The 22,507-nt window shown below is 43.0% G+C and overlaps 1 protein-coding gene across 6 annotated transcripts in view; it reads left to right on the top strand.

The window, feature by feature from the left end:
- The window catches only part of COL27A1 (collagen type XXVII alpha 1 chain), a 728,465-nt gene that overhangs the window by 563,728 nt on the left and 142,230 nt on the right, over nt 1-22,507 (top strand). For all 6 annotated transcript variants that reach the window (XM_068248437.1, XM_068248438.1, XM_068248436.1 and 3 more), the window contains 4 exons: nt 15,509-15,553; nt 15,649-15,693; nt 15,786-15,839; nt 18,813-18,866. In XM_068248437.1, coding sequence (XP_068104538.1) covers nt 15,509-15,553; nt 15,649-15,693; nt 15,786-15,839; nt 18,813-18,866 — 198 coding nt within the window. The remainder of the gene's footprint in view (nt 1-15,508; nt 15,554-15,648; nt 15,694-15,785; nt 15,840-18,812; nt 18,867-22,507) is intronic.

Raw genomic sequence — 22,507 nt, 5'->3', positions numbered from 1 at the left:
TGTGAACTCAGAATTATTCATCATCCCTAGATCCAGGGTGCCAATGCCACTAACGTGCTGTGCCGGTCCTGTCCACTGTATCTTCATACTCCTCCCTTATGATTAGTGCCCAGTTGTAAGATGCAATTAATTCCAACTTGTAAGCAAACTGCATGCAGCTTGGAATTGGGCCCATCAAATGAACTTCTTGCTGATATTGAGTGGTCCAGTTCAGAGGTGCATAATTAGTCTGTGGATGTAAATACGCATGCAAAACAGAAACATGAGAGGAGTCGGTGCAACAGCATGCAGAGTCAGCAAGTCTGCTAAGAGAGGGATATGCTGTAGGTGCCCTTTAAAGGAGAACTGTAGTGAGAGGTATATGGAGGCTGCCATATTTATTTCCTTTTAAGCAATACCAGTTGCCCGGCAGCCCTGCTGGTCTATTTGGCTGAAGAAGTGTCTGAATCACACCAGAAACAAGCATGCAGCTAATCTTATCAGAACTGTCAAAATTGTCAGAAACACCTGATCTGCTGTATGCTTGTTCAGGGCCTATGGCTGAAAATATTAGAGGCAGAGGATTAGTAGGATAGCCAGGCAACTGGTATTGTTTAAATGGAAACAAATATGGCAGCCTCCATATTCCTCTCACTACAGTTCTCCTTTAAGCTTACAAGGTGGTGTCCTGCTGCCCATGTCCTGCTCATAGAATGTTATCAGCCTCTGACTTCTGAAGTAAAACAAGATACAGTGGTTTACTGCAGAGCTGCTCACAGGATTCAGTAACCCATTGGGAATGCTGTGTGTGTGTGTCATGCTCATACTGTATGTGGTTAGGGAGGGCTGGCAGACTGCTTCTCTCTCTGCGCTGGGAAAAAAAATGAATTTTAACTCTTAGTTCCATAGAGAAGCTCGCAGCAAACACTAATCTAAAGCTTTGTACAGCATTCACAGAGGTTAGAGTAGTAATGCTAGATAAAATCCTTGGAATGTATGTAGCAGTCTTGGAAGGGAACTGGGTATTTTTTTTCTCTTCTTCTCCACTAAAGCAGACAGAAAGTTAAAGGGATGTGCTTGGCAGCAACAAGAATGATCTTGTTTAGAATGATTTTAAAGATACAGACGCCATATGAAGGCAAGTGATGGTACCTGCATCTCTAGGAAACGACTTACTTTAAGTTGCAAACTATAAAGAAGAAAGAGGTCTGTGCTCAGACCAGGTGTCACCTGACATAGATACTAAGTGCCTCTTGTCTATTGACTAATTAAAATGGCCTAGCGTTTGCATGGTACATCTGCTTGCCTCGGTATGCATTATCTAACGCTACCTCACTGCTGTATCCTGCAGGAGTTAGCCCAGGCAAAATACTTTGCGTCTCAACAGGGGCGCCGCGTTTAGGCCTCCTTGTGCCGTCTAGAAACGGGGGGCAGCGCAGACACTCCTGCAGAGCACCTCACTGCCTGGGAGCGTTTCAACTGCCCCTCAGAGCAGAGAAACACAGACTGCACACCTCCCTTACGTTAACTACTTACTGCACCAGGTGCAGTATAATCACACCCTGGGAAACTTCATCTGAAGTCCCAGGGCCACGAAAATGAGTCAATGGGAGCGGGCTGCTCCCGTGCGCGCTACCGTTACCGTCGGTTAGTGGGGGCATGAATGAATGGGAATGCAGTTCCCATTCATAAATCTAAGTCCCCAAATCAATAAACGCTGGCATATATTAGATGCCAGCATCTAATTGTATCTTCTGGCTGTTACACTGCCACACATTATTTACGTTCGTACGCGAATCGGAAATAATGACTGAGGACATCTTGTGGACAAATAGTAAAACTACCATCACAACACATTTTATTTAATAAAAATACTTACACTTACAACTAAAATTAACTATTTCCCTCCCATACTCCCCCATAGTACCCAAACATTATAATATACATAAATAGTTGCCTTGGGGACTGAACTTTTTAATAGGTATGTCAAGAGGGTATATAACTGTTATTTTTTTAATTTGCGGGCTTATAAATAGTGATGGTCGCAAAACTGAAAAAATGCACCTTTATTTCCAAATAAAATATTGGCGCCAAATTTTAAACTTTGCAATAACCGTTACAGTTTGGCAAATAAAATGTGTGGGTTTTATCCACTGTAGAACGTTTTATTTTAACACTATAATGGCTGAATACTGAGAAATAATTAATTCTTAGCATAATGTACCTCCCAAAGAAAACCTAAGTGGTGGCGAAAAAACAAGGGGACGGGGCACTAGCCACCAGGGAACTGTATAGGGGAGGGGGGTGGGGGCACTAGGCACCAGGGAATCGTATAGGGGAGGGTGCGGGGCACTAGGCACCAGGGAACTGTATAGGGGAGGGGGCGGGGCACTAGGCACCAGGGAACTGTATAGGGGAGGGGGGTGGGGGCACTAGGCACCGGGGAATCGTATAGGGGAGGGGGCGGGGCACTAGGCACCAGGGAACTGTATAGGGGAGGGGGCAGGGGCACTAAACACCAGGGAACTGTATAGATAAAATAGGACTGTGACTAGACACCAGGGAAATTTCTAAGGGAAGGAGGTGACCACTAAAAATTGGAGGTAGCCCGTGACTTGGTCCCTGTGTTCAATTTCGGCCCACTTTGTATTTGTTTGACACCCCTGCTCTGGAAGGAATGGGGTGCCACTGTACACACGCTAGATTCTCAGCATAAGTGTCCCTGGCTGATCACCCACCTTAGCTGAGAACCATTTAGTGTATGTACAAGGCTTTAGTTTTGTGACTGCAGGTATTGTATGCTTGTGCGCATGAAGATGCTAGAACCATAAAGATGGGAGATAATTGGCAAACACAATAATGGAGGCAGCAGCTGTTTATTGTCTGCTGGAAGCACACCTCCACTTCTCTAATTAGCTACTTGTATTAGAGGAGGAATAGATAAATGATTGTGGAGTGCAGGAGCATTTGGTAGAGGCCAGGGAACACGGGCTTCCAGGGACAGCAGTAAAAAGCCTCAGAGAAGTTATGTTGTTGTTATCTGGCTCTTGGAAGGTTTCCTTGTTCCTGGGATTTCTCCAGCTTTACAGCACATTTCAATGAGAGGCCTTCTGTTATTAGTGTCCATACACAGCTAAACTTTCCCCTCGATTCTGTTGTTTAGTGCAACGCAACAGTTGGTTGAGGAACAAATTTCAATTCGGCACGCCCCTAGACCATTGTTTAGTGCTACCCAAGTTTACATTTCTTTGTGGCTGTATAGATTTTATGCTTTACATGAATTAAGAAGTTGTGAGGGTTGATATATAATCCAGTCAGGATATTTTCACAATTAAAAAGGAGCACAAAATGTTGTTCACAGGCTTGACCCATTGCTTCTCCCATGCAGAGATTAGCATTGGTTATACCCGCATGTTGTGTCACTAAAGCAAGTGCTTCCCTCATTCCATGAGAAGATGAATGAGTCCAAAATTCTCAGCAGAGAATGCCACAAACTGCCGCCTTGGCCAAGTTCCATCTACTAGTTTAAGGCCCCTTGCACACTATGGAAACTTGCACAGTTCACGCAATGTGACACATTGCATCGGAAGTATCCAAATCTCCGCAATGCCGACCCAAAGACTGCAGCGCGCCACCGCATTATTCATAATGAGCAGGGGGTTCGGGCTGTGTATGCAAGGGGTTAACTCTCCCTCCCTTCTGATGCGCTCCATGCTGCTATTCATGTTTTGATAATTCCACCTTCTACACCAAAACTTCTGCTGTGAAGGCGGAAGTGTCAGAGGATGGAGAACAGTGTGGAGCACATTGGAAGGGAGGAGGTCTTTGGTGTGTTAACCCCTGCTTACACAGTCCTGCACACTCGGGGACGACATTGTGAAATCAGTCAGGAACATACCAAGGGCAGAGCCATGTAAATCATTACCTTATGCTTTGTTAAGCCGGGTGTACTTCCAGAGCTGCTGGTTTATAGCACACCAGTAGCACCTGTTCTTACAGAGTCAGTGAATCCAATTCACATATACTGTAGTTGTTTCAGGCTACTCTGGCCTTCACGGTATGCAGTGCAAGGCCCAATAAGGTGGAGAACTGGATCTGTTCAGGCCATGTTGCTTAATGAGTGGCCACAAAGATGAGGGCACAGATGTCAGGAAGTGAATTCTACAGCCTATATGGGGTCCTTTCAGTCTCGCACTTTGGGAAAGACCATGCATTTAAATGACAGGACAACCCTCCCTTTCAGGAAGGTAAGATTTCATCATCACAGCAATTTTGGAGTCCAGATTTGGACTGAAGTAGTTGCCGGTCTCTGGCTGGCTTTGGTAGTAGTTTCAAATGTTATATGTATATATATATATATATATATATATATATATATATATATTTATATATATATATATATATTTTGCTTAATTTGAGTGTTCCTCATACGGTTTCCTTCACCAGAAGAGCAATGTTTGCAGATGAAGACCATAATCCTTAAAAGATGGGTCTCATCTATTCAACCTGCAGCAGCAAAACCTGAGGGGATGGCAGAGCAAGCCCCATTGCGTTGTCCTGTTGTTCCAGCTGGGATTAGTTCCTGTGTATGAGACATGTATACTGACCGTGTCCAGAAATGACAGACCGTATGACTTGTTTTAGGAAAACACATGCTGCACAATTGTTTTCCTGTTACTGGCTTCATCCAGGCCTGCCATCCTCATTTACAACTTGCATGCTTTCCCGATTCACAGCAATGTGATATCAGGCCAGGCAGTAGGGAAGGGAAAGCTGTCAGGAACATAATTCCTGATATTGTTTTCATGAATAGCTTTATATGAAATTCCTCTGCCCCTGGATCTACTGAACAGCTGGATCTTAAACGCTGGGAGCAATGCTGCTTAGGGGATGTCGTCTCTCTCACACACACAAGTGCTCCTTTTGTTTGCAGCTGCTGATAAGAGAGCCTTGAGATTTGTGTCTCCTGAGGTCACCACCCTCCAAAAGTGGAGTGCTACTGTTTCCTCTGGACTTTTAATACAATATCAGAACTTTAGCGGAGAGAAAAATCAATTTCCCTCCAGCAGAATTAAAGAAAAACAGCTCCTTGTGCTTCTCCAATGATCTACTAATGTCTTTCTTATTCATAACCACATCCCATGCATGGTTGCAGGACTTCTCACAGGCTGCCCCCATTTAGTGAAATTCCCTTCCTCTTTAAAGAGGAACTCCAGTGAAAATAATGTAATAAAAAAGTGCTTAATTTTTACAATAAATTAGTCAGTATTTGCCCATTGTTAAATCTTTCCTCTCCCTGATTTACATTCAGACATTTATCACATGGTGACATTTTTACTGCTGGCAGGCGATGTCACTGGAAGGAGATGATGCTTGCTTTTTTGGCAGTTGGAAACAGCTGTTATTTCCCACAATGCAACAAGACTCCCACAGTATGATGTGAGGACCTCAGAGCTGTGAGGCGCTGACATCATACTGTGTGAGGGGTTTCACCACAATATCAGCCATACAGAGCCCCCTGGTGATCCGTTTGAGAAAAGGAATAGATTTCTCATGGGAAAGGGGATATCAGCTACTGATTGGGATGAAGTTCAATTCTTGGTTACGGTTTCTCTTTAAGACGTTCAGCAACCTTTACAGTGAATGGGAACCACATTTAAAAAAAATGAAGCAAATACTTACCTAAGGAGAGGGAAGGCTCTGGGTTCTATAGAGCCTTCCGTCTCCTCTCTCGGTGCTCTCTATCCTGTGCTGGCTCCCCCCCCCCCCCCCGTTTCAATCCCCCGCCAAAAGGGTATTTGGAAGTCTTCAGGAGCCGTGTCCTCCCAAAGACGTGCGGCTCCATACTGCACAGGCGTGAGCGTGCAAGAGAGCGTGCGTGCGCCGGCGCAGTACAGGGCCGCCCTTCTTCACGAGCACTCGGGCTCCCTGAAGACTTCTAAAGCCTCCTTCACCTGGGTAAAGCAGTATTTGACTAATTTAGTCAAATACTGCTACCGGGCGAGCCAGCACTGGAACGACGGGACCAGGAGAAGAGCGGGAAGGCTCTATAGCAGGGCTTTTCAACCTGTGGTACGCGTACCACCAGTGGTACTTTGCTGTTGGCCAGGTGGTACGCACCAGGTTTGCCTGCCACTTGTTCTGGTTCTATCTTGCCTCCACAAAGTTCACTTTGTGATTTGAGGCCTGACTGAACTATTCTGCAGGGCAGCACAGCGGGGACCTGGGGGGTGGGGAGGCCCTGAATATTAAAGAGGCTTCCCCCTTCTTTCGAGGGGATCCAGTGATAGGATTCCCCGAAGATCTCCTTGTCAGTATGCCTACTGCACAGGCGCATGGGTGGTACTTGAAAATTTTCAGGTGATAAAAGTGGTACAATTAGTGAAAAGATTGAAAACCCCTGCTCTATAGGACCCAGAGCCTTTCCTTGGGTAAGTATCTGTCTCATTTTTTTAAATGCGGTTCCCATTCACTTTAATGTGTTTAAATGATCTCTCTAGGCTAACCTCTTCAAAATTGTCTGCCCATCCTCCTCTCTGCCTTAATTGTCCAATAATAGTCAAGGTGGACAAGTGACATTAGATAAACATGTATGTACTGTACAAAACATATTAATAAACAGGCTGTTTTACTTGCTATATCTTGCTGCCTGAAAGAGCTCATTTCTAGGCGACCGCTTGGGATACTTAAAGGAAGTGTCAGGCAATCTATGGTACCCCCAGATCATCTTACCCGGGGCTTTCTCCAGCCCCTTGCAGCCGACATGTCCCTCTTTGCAGCTCTGCTCCCAGCCACCAGCACGGGGTCCCCGGCGGTGACGAGGCCGACCTCGCGAGGTCATCCTCTACTGCACCTGCGTGAGTGCCGCTGTCAATCACTCGCACGTGGGCTGGAGTGTTCTGCGCAGGCGCAGTAGAGGATGACCTTGCAAGGTCGGCCTCTGCACTGGTGGGGACCCCGTGCCGGCGGCTGGGAGCAGAGCTGTGACGAGGGATATGTCAGCTGCAAGGGACTGCGCCTGCGCAGTACAGCCCGGCGGACGTCCGATGACGTCAGCGCGGCTGCGTGGGACGCAGAAGTGCCAGGCCTTGGAGTGCAGAAGAGCCCGACCTGGCAGCCGGCCTGGCCAGGTCGGGTCGGCCACCGGAGACCACAGGGAGCCTGCGGAGCGGCGGCGAGGGCACCTCCTGCCTGCCACGGGCTGGAGGAAGCCCCAGGTAAGTGGATATTGATTTTTATTTTTTTACCTCCCTCCCTGAACCTTCCCTTTAATGTAAGTTTTCATTGCAGCTGGTTTGTGTCTTGGAAATGTTCAGTTAGAAATGAGCCAAAGCTGGATTTGGTTTGGCAACTTTCAGACTGCAGCAAAACATTTTGGAAGCATTTACAATTCATTGATTATCTTGATCTAACCAGAAATAGCTTACACCTCCAAACATTAGTACCTGGCTTGCCTACTTTAGAGGTGGCTGTTAATTACTGTCTCAGGGGAGAATCTAGTGTGTGTAGAGCTGTTCCCTGTTGTCACATACAGTCTGGTACAATGGATTTTTAGTCACAGCAACTCTCGACCAATCCCCAAGCACATTGCTCCTCTCCTCACCCTGCCCATCAGAAGCCATTCTGTTGTCCCCGTCCCCTTTTGGCAACAGTGATGTTGCTAGCCTGTAGGCATGTTATACATCTGTAAAGCAAAGCAGGTGGTTTTCGGCCCTAAGCTGGGTGCCGGTATAGCCCTAATGCTATAGTGGAAGACGCATGCTAGATTTCCGGCAGTCACTGGAGCCAGAACTACTTCTCCCTCCGAGTTGCTACAACTCGGAGGGGGAATAGTTTTTAACGCAGCCAGGAATTTGAACTGCAGCATTTGAGCTGTTATTTGGCTCACCTTGCGCCCAGCTCACCAGCGATGATCTAACCGCTATCTACAGCACTCCCCCTGTACAAGGGAAGGAGAAGCCACAAGCGTGATTATACCCATACTCTTCTCACTTTGGTTGTCAAGCCATATACGGTTTGATACTTTCAGTAGATTCAACTTCAGATTCAATACCATCACCAAATCTACCTAAAATGGGCTCTATTCACAAAACTTCTCACAAATGACTTATCACCTAATACATAAAAATAACCTTTCAGCACATTTACAAGCAGAATAATCACTCAAAGTAAGTTGTCCCTGATTAACTTCATTTCAATATTACTTTTCTTACCTTAATTATATTATATGTTTGCTCTTAGAGAACTTTAAAAAATAACATAGATAGGTTGAAAACAGAGGAAAACGGGTGAGAAAGCTTTGTGAGTCCGGCCCATTTGAAACTAGGACATTTGCTTGATATACTGATCAAATAAAGATGTGATGAATCCAGAGGGGGGTTGTCACGGCGGGCTGTAGCGTCAAGCAGTCAGCGTTTTCCACAGCTTTGCGCTGCATTGATCATTGCAAAGCTAGTTGCTGCAACAGTCAAATTGATATGGAACAGGATTTCTGATGAAATCCTGTCTAATATCACACAGCAGTGTGCAGAGCGGTGCATCAGTGAGCGGATCGATAGCTGGAACACATGGACCTTTTAAAGCGGACCCAAACCAAACATTTTTTTAATTCAAGATATTTAGTTGCACCACTCTGACGCATACAAAGATAAATAAACACTCCTTCAAGCCTATGAGCATTTCAGTGCATGCTTTTCACCCTTCTCTTTTCATAGCTAGGGTTATACAGGTGGCAGCCATTACTTCTGAGCTTAGTAGGAGGTTTTAGATCATGGGTGTGTTTGTCATCAGCTACCCTCCCTCACAGGGGTGTCGTCTATGTGAAATCTCACACAAGCTGAGATCACCTCCCCTGTGACATCATCAGAAGCAGCCTGTGTTTTTTTTTTTACCTCCTCCACCAGTTTGCCGGAAATTCACGGCAATATCAAAGGAAGGGAGGGGTTCCTCCAATAAATGTAAAATAATTTGTCATCATGCAGCATCAGCTTGTGTTAGATTTCACAAAGGCTGCTATTTATTATTATAAGTTAGAAAATAGATTTTATTTCTGAAGTCTTGTATTTTTAATTTGGGTCCACTTTAACTGATGTATTACTACAATTAAAGGACCACTATCACGAAAAATTGTACCATTTAAAATACATGTAAACACATACAAATAAGAAGTGCATTTCTTCCACAGTAAAATGAGCCATAAATTACTTTTCTCCTATGTTGCTGTCACTTACAGTAGGTAGAAGAAATCTGACAGAACCGACAGGTTTTTGACTAGTTCACTCTTCATGGGGGATTCTCAGCATTTCATTTATTCTTTACAAAAGCACTGCATGGAAGGATCTACACAAAGATGTAAGCCACCCCCCTACCCGTTGGCACACTATTCTGGCAGTTGGACTGAGCTTTTGAAAACCAAGAAAAACCCTGAGAATCCCCCATGAAGAGATGGGCTAGTCCAAAACCTGCCAGTTCTGTCAGATTTGGACTATACTGCAAGTAACAGCGACATAATAAAAAAGTAATTTAGATGTTTCAATTTTTTTGCGGTAGTTTTCCTTTAAACAGTGTATGAATAACTTGACTCTGCTTCTGAAAGAACCTGGCAGGCTACTTGATCTGCAAAGTAGCGTTTAGCGCTGGATATTTAATAAGAGGCAGGCTGTCCAGCTTTGATGCTTTGAACTGAAGTTTTCCTGTAGCAAAAACAGTGTTTCATTATTCTGCAAACAACTCCCGTGACCCTATCAGCTTTTTCCCAAATATTTAGGCTGTCTCTTAAATCAAAGGAGCATTAAACAAATTGAGTTTGCAGCATTTTGTGTTTCCCCTTTACTCTGTGAATGAATCGGGCTTTGTGGAGCAGCTCTGCTCCTGTGACCCAGTGTTTCCCATGAATGGCAACAACCAATCAGATTATGCCATGCTGGGCAGAACACTGCAGGCGGCACCTGCTACATGATTGCCAGACTGGTCTGGTTATTGCATGGTATATGGTGCTTTACCCTAAAGCCAACATGATGACACTTTCCCATGTACTCTCTAGTAGGCTATGACATTCCGAGCTGGGTGGGATACTGGAGAATCAGGTTATCCGTGACAGAGAGGATCCTCCGAGCTCTGAATTAGGGAGGGGGGCCGGTCTATAGAGGGTTAGGGGAACATTGCCCTGCTTCCTGTTCCCACAGAGGAGTTGTTCTTTGCCATTGAGTTGATAAGCCACCCGCAGACAGTCTATGCAGTGTTGTGATGCTTTCAGGCAGACAAAGCAATGCTGAGGGTGGCATTGTGTTCACTGTGGCAGTCAGCCCTGACCCCCAGAACACACACACTGACCGCTGTATGAATGACATGCCATAGGCAGAAGCCACATTCTTTCATCCCTGGAAATGAAGCTGGAGGGTTATGTATAGCTCTGTTAGTTCTCTCTAGCAAACAAACAAAAAACAAAGCTAAAGCCAACGATGTGCAGTTACCTATAGCAACTCATCGATCTATTTAGAAAACTGCAAACAGTATTGCAGCAAGTGTGGAAAAGTTGACCAGATCAACCTTGTTTTGTTTAAAGTGTACTTTTCCTTGCTGTCCTATGTCCAATGTGTGTAATGCCTGGTACACACCATGCAATTTCTACTCAGATAGACGGACCAAATCCATTATTTCTAACAGGTCCGATCTGATTTTCGATCGTTACTCTGAACGATTTTCCGATGACTTCTCTGGTTGATTTTCTGATTAGAGCAAAGTGCCCGTTATCTAGCAGCCATGGGGTTAGCTGATGCCTGATAAGTGTGCTTTCTGGTTGCTTGGGACTGAATGTTAAAAATAGGCCTAGTTATTACAGTACAATCCCCGCCTCTGTATACATACCATGAGCTCTGTATTAAAGAGAATCCGAGGCGGATGTATTAAAGAGAAACTCCGACCAAGGATTGAACTTTATCCCAATCAGTAGCTGATACCCCCTTTTACGTGAGAAATCTATTCCTTTACACAAACAGACCATCAGGGGGCGCTGTATGGCTGATATTGTGGTGAAACCCCTCCCACAAGAGACTCTGAGTACGTACTCTTGGCAGTTTCCTGTCTGTGAACCTTGCTGCATTGTGGGAAATAGCTGTTTACAGCTGTTTCCAACTGCTAAAAAAGCATGCAGCAGCTACATCACCTGCCAACAGTAAAAATGTCACCATGTAATAAATGTCAGAATGTAAATCAGGGATTTAAAAGATTTTACAACGGGCAAACACTGACTAAATCATTTATACATAATTATTGTAAAAATGAAGCACTTTTTTTATAACATTATTTTCACTTGAGTTCCTCTTTAAGTCTTAATAGGACCTAGAGGCATGTCATGTGCACGATGACATGCCTCTGTGTCTATCTATTGCCGCTGTTAGTACTCCTGGGTCGTGGCTTAGCTTCTGATTGGAGGAAGCTAGCAAGGCTGAGAGCGGCGGAGGGGATCTACGCTATGGAGGAAGCGGGGGAGGCGATGCTAGAAAAAGTTATTGACAGGCTGCAGGTAAACAAAGCAGACTAGTGACAAGCAGATTGTCGCTAGCCTGGTGATATTTTCAGGGGGGACTAGCGGGCGACAATAAAGAGACACAGAGGCATGTCATTGTGCACATGACATGCCTCTGGGTCCTATTAAGATTTAATACATCCGCCACGGGTTCTTTTTAAATGTTGAAATACAGTCATTGAAAGTATATTAACCTTGGGGGAGCCATGAAGCCCTGTCTTTAAAGAGAATCTGTATTGTTAAAATCGCACAAAAGTAAACATACCAGTGCGTTAGGGGACATCTCCTATTACCCTCTGTCACAATTTCGCCGCTCCTCGCCGCATTAAAAGTGGTTAAAAACAGTTTTTAAAAGTTTGTTTATAAACAAACAAAATGGCCACCAAAACAGGAAGTAGGTTGATGTACAGTATGTCCACACATAGAAAATACATCCATACACAAGCAGGCTGTATACACCCTTCCTTTTGAATCTCAAGAGATCATTTGTGTGTTTCTTTCCCCCTGCAGCTATCTTCCACTGAAGTGTCAGGCTGTTTCTTCCTGCAGAGTGCAGACAGCTCTGACTGTATGTAATTCCTCAGTATGTGAAAGCCCAGCCAGCTCAGAGGAGGATTTATCCAGCTTATAAAAGATAAGAGAGAAGAGAGAAGCTGCTCTAATCTAAATAATACAAAGACAGTGTGCAGAGAGGGGCCTGGAGGGGGGAGATGCATCACAGAACCACAACACTGAAGAACTTTGCAGCCTTCCAGACACAGGCCTGACAAGTCTGACAAGAGAGAGATAAGTTGATTTATTACAGAGACTGTGATAGTAGAACGTGCTGCAGTAAGCCAGAACACATTAGAATAGCTTTTGGAAGTTGTAGGATGATAAAAAACAGGATGAAATTTTTGTTACGGAGTCTCTTTAAGCACAGCAGAGTCCACAAACCGCCTATGAAGTTAGCCTTCACCACTGTGAGTACTGTTGGCGGTTTGTGCTGGTTGGATGAGACTTCTGGCTAGTTGAGTTCTGGATAACTGGAATTCTGCTGTACTTTATACAAAATCGATCAGAAAAACAAAATCCCATCGGATGTGTCAGAAATAATCGTTTTGATGTGATGGGAAATTGCATGGTGGGTACCAGGCATAATGGACAGTTTCCACTACATATGCCTGCGCAACGTTTTCACACAACGGGACAGGAAAACGATGCGCATTCCATACAATGGCGCCCAGATCGTATGCTGGTGCATGGCTACAGGGATTCAGATGCATACTCGCATCACTGCAAGTGCTGGTGTGAGTCCTGCAAGACGCACTCAGGCTTAGTGGAAACCGGCACTTGCTCATTTTGTCACTGTTTTATCCCTCACCACTACCTTTGCATGTGGAACAGTAAGTAACTGGCAAGCTGAACCCCAGATCACATCCTGAATCTCACATGCCCACCTCTAAAGGTGGCCACACACCATACAATTTTTTAAATATCTGTTCAATTTAAGAATTGCAATACATTTTTTCTGACTGATTGTAACATTTCAAAAATATGACCAATGTACCACACACGTATGTTCAATTTTTCCCCTAATTGTGATAAAAATGATTGGAAACTCTGACAAAATTGCTAGGGTGTGTATATTAATAAATTGACAATCCAACTCACACCATACAATATTTAGAAAGACTGAAGAAAAATATCTGGCATTCCGGATCGTTTAAAATCGAAAAAACGGGAAATCCGATCGGATTTTTCAGTCAAATGAAAAAAAAGCTTTCGATTTTTTTCGACAGATCCGATCGCTTTTATCGAATTGCCGTAAGATTGGATCATTTTATTGTATGGTGTGTGGCCACCTAAAGTGATAGTTTTAACGCCGCTTGATCCCGTGCACATCGCACATCCCCATCGACACAAAACTCAGTGGTCTAAAGACATCTGAGCTCCGTACCTCTGTTAGGAAGCGATTTTATTGGTTTCTGGCCCCCTGATCAGTGTGAGTCAATCACAGAGATCAAGAAATGTGCAATAAAAAAAAAGGCTCTGGTTCTTAAAGGACAACTGTAGTGAGTGCAATATGGAGGCTGCCATATTTATTACCAGTTGCCTGGCAGCCCTGCTGGTCTATTTGGCTGCAGTAGTGTCTAAATGAAACCAGAAACAAGCATCTAAGCTAATCTTGTCAGATCTGACAATAATGTCAGAAACACCTGATTTGCACATGCTTGTTCAGGGTCTATGCCTAATGCTGGGTACACACAGTATGATTTTCCTTGCGATAGATAGATCGATAGATAAAATCCGTCATGTCCGATATTGCTCTCAATCGTTTCTGCGCTCGATTTCTCGTAGCGGTGAATGGAAAAAAATAAGAAAAACGAGGCAGAGGATCAGCAGGATTGCCAAGGAACTGGTATTGCTTAGAAGGAAGTAAGAATGGCAGCCTTCATATCCCTCTTGCTTCAGTTGTCCTTTAAGGGGCCAGAGCCTGTCGGGTCCGCAAGCAGTTAGTTGAAGTTAGTTGGTCATCCAGTATATATTTGTATAGGTGCTTGGTTGGGACTTGGGGACTGAGTTTACTTTAGCCAGAGGTTTACTATATCAGAGTTTACTTCAACAAGATTCTTATGTGTATATGTATGTGTGTGGGTGTGTATACAGTATATGTTTGTATGTGTGTATATATATATATATATATATATATATATATATATTATGTTGCAAGTACAACTGCATTATTAGTTAGTGCCTCTTACTTATAAGTGTAAGTTCACACAGCTAAAGCCTGATCATTTGCTTTGGGTAGTTGCAAACACTTGGACTCCAGCTTTCAAAAACAAGCCTCGTGGACAGGTAGAGACCCACATTGTGGTCAGTTTGAGCTTCATTTGATACATTTTGGACAACTAGTTGACCATGTTGGAAATGATGAGAGAGCAAAAACAACTACCCAGCGCTGCGTAATATGTTGGCGCTTTATAAATACAATAAATAAATAATAATAAATAAATAAATATTAAATACCAGTGCTTCAAAATATCAGAAGCTGCCCATATATACCATATTGGATTAAATATGGAAGTCTTAGCCCAGCATAGGTATACTGTTTCTTTGTGTGGCAATTACCATACATTTCACCACAGGAGCTATAGTAAGCATAGAAAGGCATCTGCCCAGCCTCTTTAGCTTATTACTAGGGATCGTCATGTTTAGAACTTATGGAGAAGCATGTGACCTCTAATAAATGTTTCTTGGTTGCGATGGATCACTGCGCATTGTTCTTTCCTTTCGACATAATTGGCCGTGCTACAAATATATATATATCTATATATAGTGCCTGATTGTACTAAATACAAATGATAAACACATCACATTTTCTGTCATTAGGACATTTGATTGTTTAATGACTATTATCTTTTTTTTATGTAGTCCCCAAAACTTGCAAAAAGCCAGGATGTGCTTAAAGCCAACTTAAACTGAAAATAGACTCAGGAAATAATTGTGTCGTAGTAGTAAATGGTAAAAAGAATTTCCTTGGAGTCTCTTGCTCTTATTTTCAGTTTAAGAGGAAACATTTAAGTCTGAACTGTAAACATTTAAGTCTGAAGTGTAAACAGTTATGTCAGTATGATACAAAATCTTGTTAATTTAGCTCCCACACAGAAATTGAAAGTTTTGAGCGTTTCAGCACTATCCCCTTATCAGGAGTATTTGGTCTATTTATCCTTCAGGAGAGCTGTTGCTGCTTTTTGATTTCTCCAGCTGCACAAACAAATAACATTTGTATTAACCTTTTTCAATGAAAAAATAAAATGGAATACAGAGAAGTTCTTAGTAGTCTTGGTACTTATATGTATGTATGGTTAGTAGTATGTATGTGGGATTATCTCATCATATTTCATGTCACTTAAGGTATGCTTTAGTCTTACTAGCAACAACCAAATATCACTTTTGTTTGGAGTTATTATTTAACATTTTAGTTAAGTCTTATGCAAGTGTTTATGCTTTTTGCAGGGGCCACAAGGAATCCAGGGCAAAGAAGGACTGGTTGGTCAGCAGGTATGATGCTTCCTTTGTTAGATAGCTGTAGTTACCTGTGAGACATACAGTGGATTGGTCACATGACATTTACATCAATGTTTTTTGGTGTGCAGGGCAAAATGGGAGAAAGAGGTATTGTTGGTCCCCGTGGCTTTCCAGTAAGTTATGATAAGGAAGTATGTATGTTTAATATTCTTTCTAACAAGTTAATTTTCTTTCAAGCTTTTGATCAATGCTTGTAATATTATAGGGGATTCCAGGACCAACTGGATCAACTGGGGAAAAAGGAATTCCAGGAAACCCGGTAAGTGTCTAAAATGTGAAGTGCTTATGTTGCTAATCCCTTTTAAAGCATACCGGAAAGCGTACCCGAACTCCTGCACAGCACACAATAAAAAGTTTTTCTTCCACATATAAATGCTGTCGAAATCCAGTGCACTGAGCTTTCCTGCATCCATGCACGGCTTTCGACATGTCACATGACCCAACACAGGTCAGACGACACACTGCAAGCCGTACACATAGGACACCGGAAAGCCGCTAGGAGCTATAGGAAGGTGAAAAAACTGCACTGGTGGCTCGGTGAGTATTTTATGTTGCATTGGGCGAGGGGGGTATTTGTGCTTTTTCAGTCGGTTTCGTCAAGCAACCAGCAAGCACATGTATCTGGTATCAGGCGAGGTGCTGGATACTGGGGATTTAGCTGTATTTGGAAGTGTTATTATTCCCTCCTACAGCCTTGTGGGCTGGTCTTTTACTCCACCGACACAGGTGTTCTGGGAAAGTTGAGAGAAGGTAGAACCCAGTGGATGTGTTTTTGTTGAGATAAAACCATGTTATCCTGGTCATACACTTATTGAGTGTCATCTGGTGTGGCAAAACAATCCATCCCTCAGAATCTGATCAGAGAGGGATGGATTCCTACCACACACAGCACATCAATATTCAATAGATGTTAGCTACAGATCTAATGAAATTCAAGTGAGCCACATATTTACACTGTTCAATGTGATACAGTGCTATGGCCCATTGATCAACCGCCACTCCTGACCCACCCCTGCTCTGCCCTGTGTGATATATACTGTAGATCCATTTTAGCTCAGCTAGATCAGATGGATTGACATGTTGGGGCAATAGATTTCTGGCAGATTCAATCAGTGATCAAATCTGCCAGGAATCAAGTGGGGAAATCGATAAGTGTATGGCCACTTTCAGAGTTTTTTTCCCCCCTGATTTATAACTCAATTCCAGCTTTCCATGCAGATTGGATGCAGGTTTCCATTTATGTGAAACGGCCAATCAAACACTTTTATGAATTAAATGCAAACTAATGAATCAGCTTCTGCTGGGCTTGATTAGCTGAATTTCAAGTCGGTGCTAATACGCATGGAAAGCCAGAGTTGACGCTCATCACTATGCCTGACCTGCTCTCCAGAGGCTTGGACTGCTGTGATCTGGTGTCAGAGAGCAGACTATAGGATGTCTCTGCAGCATTAAGATTAAGATACTCGCCGCCCGCTGGCTCCCGCGGCATCCCCTTGACGACGGTGGTCAGCGGTACTTTGCACGGTGTCGTCAGGGATCTCAAAGATCCGATCCGCCGTGTCAGTCTGTCGTCATTGGCGCGACGTTGACGACGTTCGCGATTGCGCGCCAGTACCCACCTTGTGACGTCGTTTGAAAATCACCGGTAATGGGGAAAATAGCCAGGTGAGTATGCAGCTTTACATAGACAGAATTGCAGGATCTGACTACAACAATAATGTGACAGTCTTTTGAATTTCAGCTTTGTTATATAGAAATCTGTACAGTCTCATTTTTGTGACTGGAAATACAATTTTTAGTAAGAAAAGCAGTCTATGAGATTAAAAACTGCAAACCTTTCCTACGCTGAAAACTCACCTCTAATTTTTCATCATATGATCAGTCAGGGCTGGTTCAAGTAACAATTAGGCCCTAGGGCAAAATTAGCCTGGGGGCCCCCCAACAGATACCACCCTGACCAAAAAGCGTCATTAGAGGCCCTTTGTTGCAGCCAAATTACCCTCCTGGGCCCCTGAGCTTGCTGCTGACCCTCCCCCAATTACCTCCCAACTTAACAGACTCTGCAGAGTCCCTGGGGAGCAACAGTTAAGATGGGGGGGACAACTTGGGGGCCCCTACAGGCTCTGGGGCCCTGGGGCAATTGCCCATTTTTTTTCCTATGGTAGCTCCGGCCCTGTGATCAGTTTATATTGCTTGATTGGTTGATTTCAGGATCACTTGAAGAAGCAGTGTAGGTTTACAGATGCTGACTGTCTAGGCAAATGTGTTTTGTTCTGTTTAACTTGGACACGTAGAGATGTTGTTTTCTCTCTGGTCCTCATCCGAACATACCAGGAACTACACAACTCAGTATTCTAATAAACAGATTTATATTTTTCCTGAGAGTTCCTTAGCGTTTTGTCAGTCATCACCCTATCCCGGCTCTTAAACCACACCATTGGACCCTCAGGGCTGGTTCTGCGATGGTAAATGACTGCTTAAACACAGTCCAATTGGATGAATGGACAGCCATCGGTACTATCACTTGCCACCATTTACCATTGTTTACTGCCAGGCAACTGGTATAGTATAACAGGAAAAAAATATGTCAGCCTCCATATACCTCTCACTTCAGGTTCCCTGAACACTAGAGATGGACTTGCATTCTGGCTTTCCATTGGAAGTCGGAATTGAAGTTCATCCCTGTTTCATATTTAAAATAAAATACCAGAAATTCCCTTTTTTTTCTTAAAGGGGGATTGAACTCTGACATAATATTCACTAAAACAGGTTTTCCTACTTCTTATTACCCATACAGTTGTTATATTGTTTTTTGTGCACAAGTATTATTGTCCATTTAAAAATATCAAGTTCCCAAAGCACAGTTTATCTGCTCTGAACGCTGCCATTGCATTTTACTGCATATCTGCTGTATTTATATATTACAATGTACCCAGTAATCACTTCTCGGCTCTCTCTGGTTCTACAATTTGTGCAGTCAGTTTCAGCAGGCAGCTGGCTGTATACTAATTGTAGCAGGCAAAGGAATGTAAACAAAAGATAATGTTATCGCCTCTTCAGATGCTGCCAGAAGCTTTCCACTGAAGAACAAATTGTTGTATTTAACTGAATGCTGTTCTGTCAACATTTTTTTGTGCTAGTATGTTGTATGCTGTAAATAATTTTTAAGAGCAAATAAGAAATGCTAAGGTTCATACCACTTTAATGTATTGTTGCTGTGTTACTTTTTTAGGGGCCACCTGGACCACAAGGACCTGTTGGGGCTATGGGAGAAATCGGACATAAGGTAAGAACTACTTATGCTGGGAATACACCATGAGATCTTTTGGCAGATAGATGGTTCGATAGATCATTTCTGACATGTTCGATATGATTTTCGATCATTTTTCTGATTGATTTCTCATAGAAGTGAATGGAAATTGATCAGAAAAATGATCGGGAAATCGATCAGAAAAATGACCAAGAAATCGATCGTCAAAACGATCAGACAATAAATCTGCTGAAAAATCTCATAGTGCATTCCTAGCATTAAGGTCCATACACACGCCGGACTGGAGGCAACGACGGGTCCGTCGTCACCTCCTGCTGGGCGTGTTTTCAGCAAACAGTCCGGCCTGTGTACAGTCTGTCGGCGGACTGATATGGCTGTTTCTGAGCGATCCGCCGGGCGGATCGCTCAGAAACCGCTGTATCAGTCTGCAGACAGACTGTACACACGCCGGACTGTCGCTGGAACGCCCACCCAGCGGGAGGTGACGACGGACCCGTCGTTGCCTCCAGTCCGGCGTGTGTACGGACCTTTAGGCCCAACTCTCAGATGCAAATTCTATAATTAGCCCTGATTGTTTTATTAGTTCTACGTTTTCACTCTGAGAACTGTGGCTGATAACATTCATCTATGCAGATGTTTGACTATTTTCTGTGCATTGTGAAATAACAGATTAGCTGGAAAATGACCTTGTAGCTTTCATTGTATTCCTGCATCCATTAGCATAACATCTAGATGAGCACATGGTTAGTACTGTATATAATGTGATACTGATGCATTTATTATCTTCTTATACATACATACTTCTCCCTGACCCACTCAGTATTGTCTCTACATCCTTATCTGGAACATCTGAGTGTGGTAAACAAATGTTAAAATCATTATAAACTCATTAGCGTTTAGAATTCCAGCCCGCAGAGTAATTTGGGGTCAGGAACTAGGATTTGGCTCTGATTTTTGGCTACAGTGCAGTTTTGGAAAACAGCTTTCATGGTTCGTAGCAGAGATAGGACAAGAGCCCAGGAAATTGAACTGGGCAGCGCTGGGTCTGACACTGGGGTCAGGATGTCTTCTTAATGAGCAACCAAACCCGAGTCGGTTTATTTTCTGAGAATGATGTGCAGGGATGCTAAAATGAATGTCGTTCTTTGGCTCCGTGATGAAACACATGAACGATGATCTGAATTTATAGTTCTCTGTCTGGGTGTCATCTGAGGACTCAGTCATTAGTGTCAGCCTCTTGTGTGGCTGTTCCATTTATAAAATTTAATCTACGCATTTGTTAAATGGGAAGACCTGCATGAAATGGAAACAGGATACTTCTTGAAACTGAATTTTGGGCTTAACCAAAACAAGCTGGGAGAATCCCGTCAGTTGCAAATCACTCTTTAAATTATAATAAATAAAGAGCAAAAAAAAAGTATTTCTAGTCTGAAATTTAAGTTGCTGTCACATGACTGTTGGTGCCTTTTCCTCTATTATCTCCTACTGGCTCTAGAGGGAGCTCATTGATAGTGCTACAACACTGGCCAGGCCGTCATGCTCCATTAACGACAAGCTTTGGTGGGGTAGAGGAGTGGGTCAGAGAAATAGGGAAAGAGGCAGAAGTGCTCACCAGTGATAAGTAACATATTTTCTAAATCATCAAATGTCCAAAAGTAATAAACTAAAAAACCATAAGGTGTGTAAATGGATCAGCTGCTGATTATATGAGGAAGTGCTTGGCTTTGATTAAGTCAACGTCCCTTATGCCTGGTACACACCATGCAATTTCCCATCAGATAGATGGGTCGATACTTTCCGACAAATCCCATTGGGATTTCATTCTATGAAAATTGATCAGAAAAACAATCGGAAATCAGATCGGATCTGTCGGAAATTACTGTAACTATTCAACCCATCTATCTGACGGGAAATTGCATGGTGTGTACCGGGCTTTACATTTCCTGTTCAAGGAATACCTAAGGTGACCTGTAACATGATGACATAGACATGTACAGTGCCTAACACACAAATCACTATACTGTGCTCCTTTTTCTCTTTCTTTGCCTGAAAGAGTTAAATATCGGGAATGCAAGTGACCGTTTCTGTCCAGTCAGACCATAGCATAACCCTCACTGATTAGGAATTACAGCCATAAAACACTTTCCTGTCAGAAAATGGATTCTGAGTGCAGGAAAGAAGGAAAAAAAAGTCAAAGGTTAATAGATATTACCTCTGGCATACTACAATGAACATGTCATTGAGCATAGACAATGATACAGTAAAAACGTAAAAAGCAGATTTAAATATAAAATGAAACTGAGGGATATCTAATAAGTCATCAAGGAAAGATACAATTACTTATCTCATCAGTAGATTTTGATCTTGATATTACTTTCAGCAGAGATTTGAATGTTTATTGATTTTTTTCTCCCTCAACACTAGTGGTCAGTTGACCACTAGTTTAATCTTAATGTGAGTCTATACTCACCAAGGGTGAGAGTGATATTCAAGCAAAGTTAAATATCACTCCCGGCCTTGGTGAGTTTGCAACCTCTGCATCCCCCACTGCTTGCTATCCATTGCTTCCAAATATAATCATGTTATGGGTATAGCAATTTATCGCAGAATGCTAAACCAAGTTGGACAGTTGGGGCAGCAATACACATGTGCAGACTTAAAGGTACTTCCTGCTCTGTGGTGTGACACAGTGGTTGTGCTGTACTGTTAATCGCTCTCTGGACAAGACAGTGAGTTTGATTTACCAAAGAAAATCCTGAGATCTCCAAGTATTTCCAGTGAGTATAAATGATCCAGCAAACCTTAAAAGGGAACTTCACCCTAAACAAACATACTGTCATTAAGTTACATTAGCTATGTTAATTAAAATAGATGGGTGACATAATCTCTTACCCACCCTGTTTTAAAAGAACATGCAAATGTTTGTGATTTCATGGGGTATCCATCTTTTTCATGGGGACAGCCATCTTTTTGGTTGAAAGAAGGTGACAGAGAACATGAGACACAGTTCCAACTGTCCTGTGTCCTGATTACCCCTGACAGCTGCGCGCTAGGCTTCAAATCTCAAATTCAAATTGTAAAAAAACAATTTGCGCCAAAACAGCAGAAGGAGAACAACAACATCAGAAATCCCATGCGTTGCATAGCACCAGGGGGAAAATGCCTGGGCAGTTTTCTTCTGTGCAGCTAAAAATGAGACAAAGTTCTGATGCTGTGAAACTGTTAAAGAAACACCAAGCCTTTTCAGTGCTGCAAGTAGATTTTTAGTCTGGAGTTTCACTTTAACTAGACTAGTTAAGGTTAGATTTAAAAAAATGTCTCCCAAGAAATGGGTAAGATTTTACCTGTGTCATATCAAATCACTTGTTAGGGTACTGGATAGAGAGTGTAAGTCTGGTCTGTTATGTAATGTAATTCTTTTCATTACAACCCGCAGTTATTCTCTGAAAACTCCTCTTTACAAGTTGATGTTATGGTCTCTGACCCTAGATACTTATTTTTCTGTAGGATCTGAATGGGTTGGTCAGCGCAATATATTATAGCTTCATCTTATCTACTTGGGTTTGACTGTGTTTACTTGAAGCACATTTGACCTGAGGCAAAGCTACCTAAGGAAAGCACAGAGATATGTTCATTCTGAATCCACATGCCTCTGT

The sequence above is a fragment of the Hyperolius riggenbachi genome, chromosome 8 (assembly GCF_040937935.1).
Source record: "Hyperolius riggenbachi isolate aHypRig1 chromosome 8, aHypRig1.pri, whole genome shotgun sequence".
NCBI classification, from domain to species: Eukaryota; Metazoa; Chordata; class Amphibia; order Anura; family Hyperoliidae; genus Hyperolius; species Hyperolius riggenbachi.
This window is presented reverse-complemented; position numbering and strand designations above follow the sequence as displayed.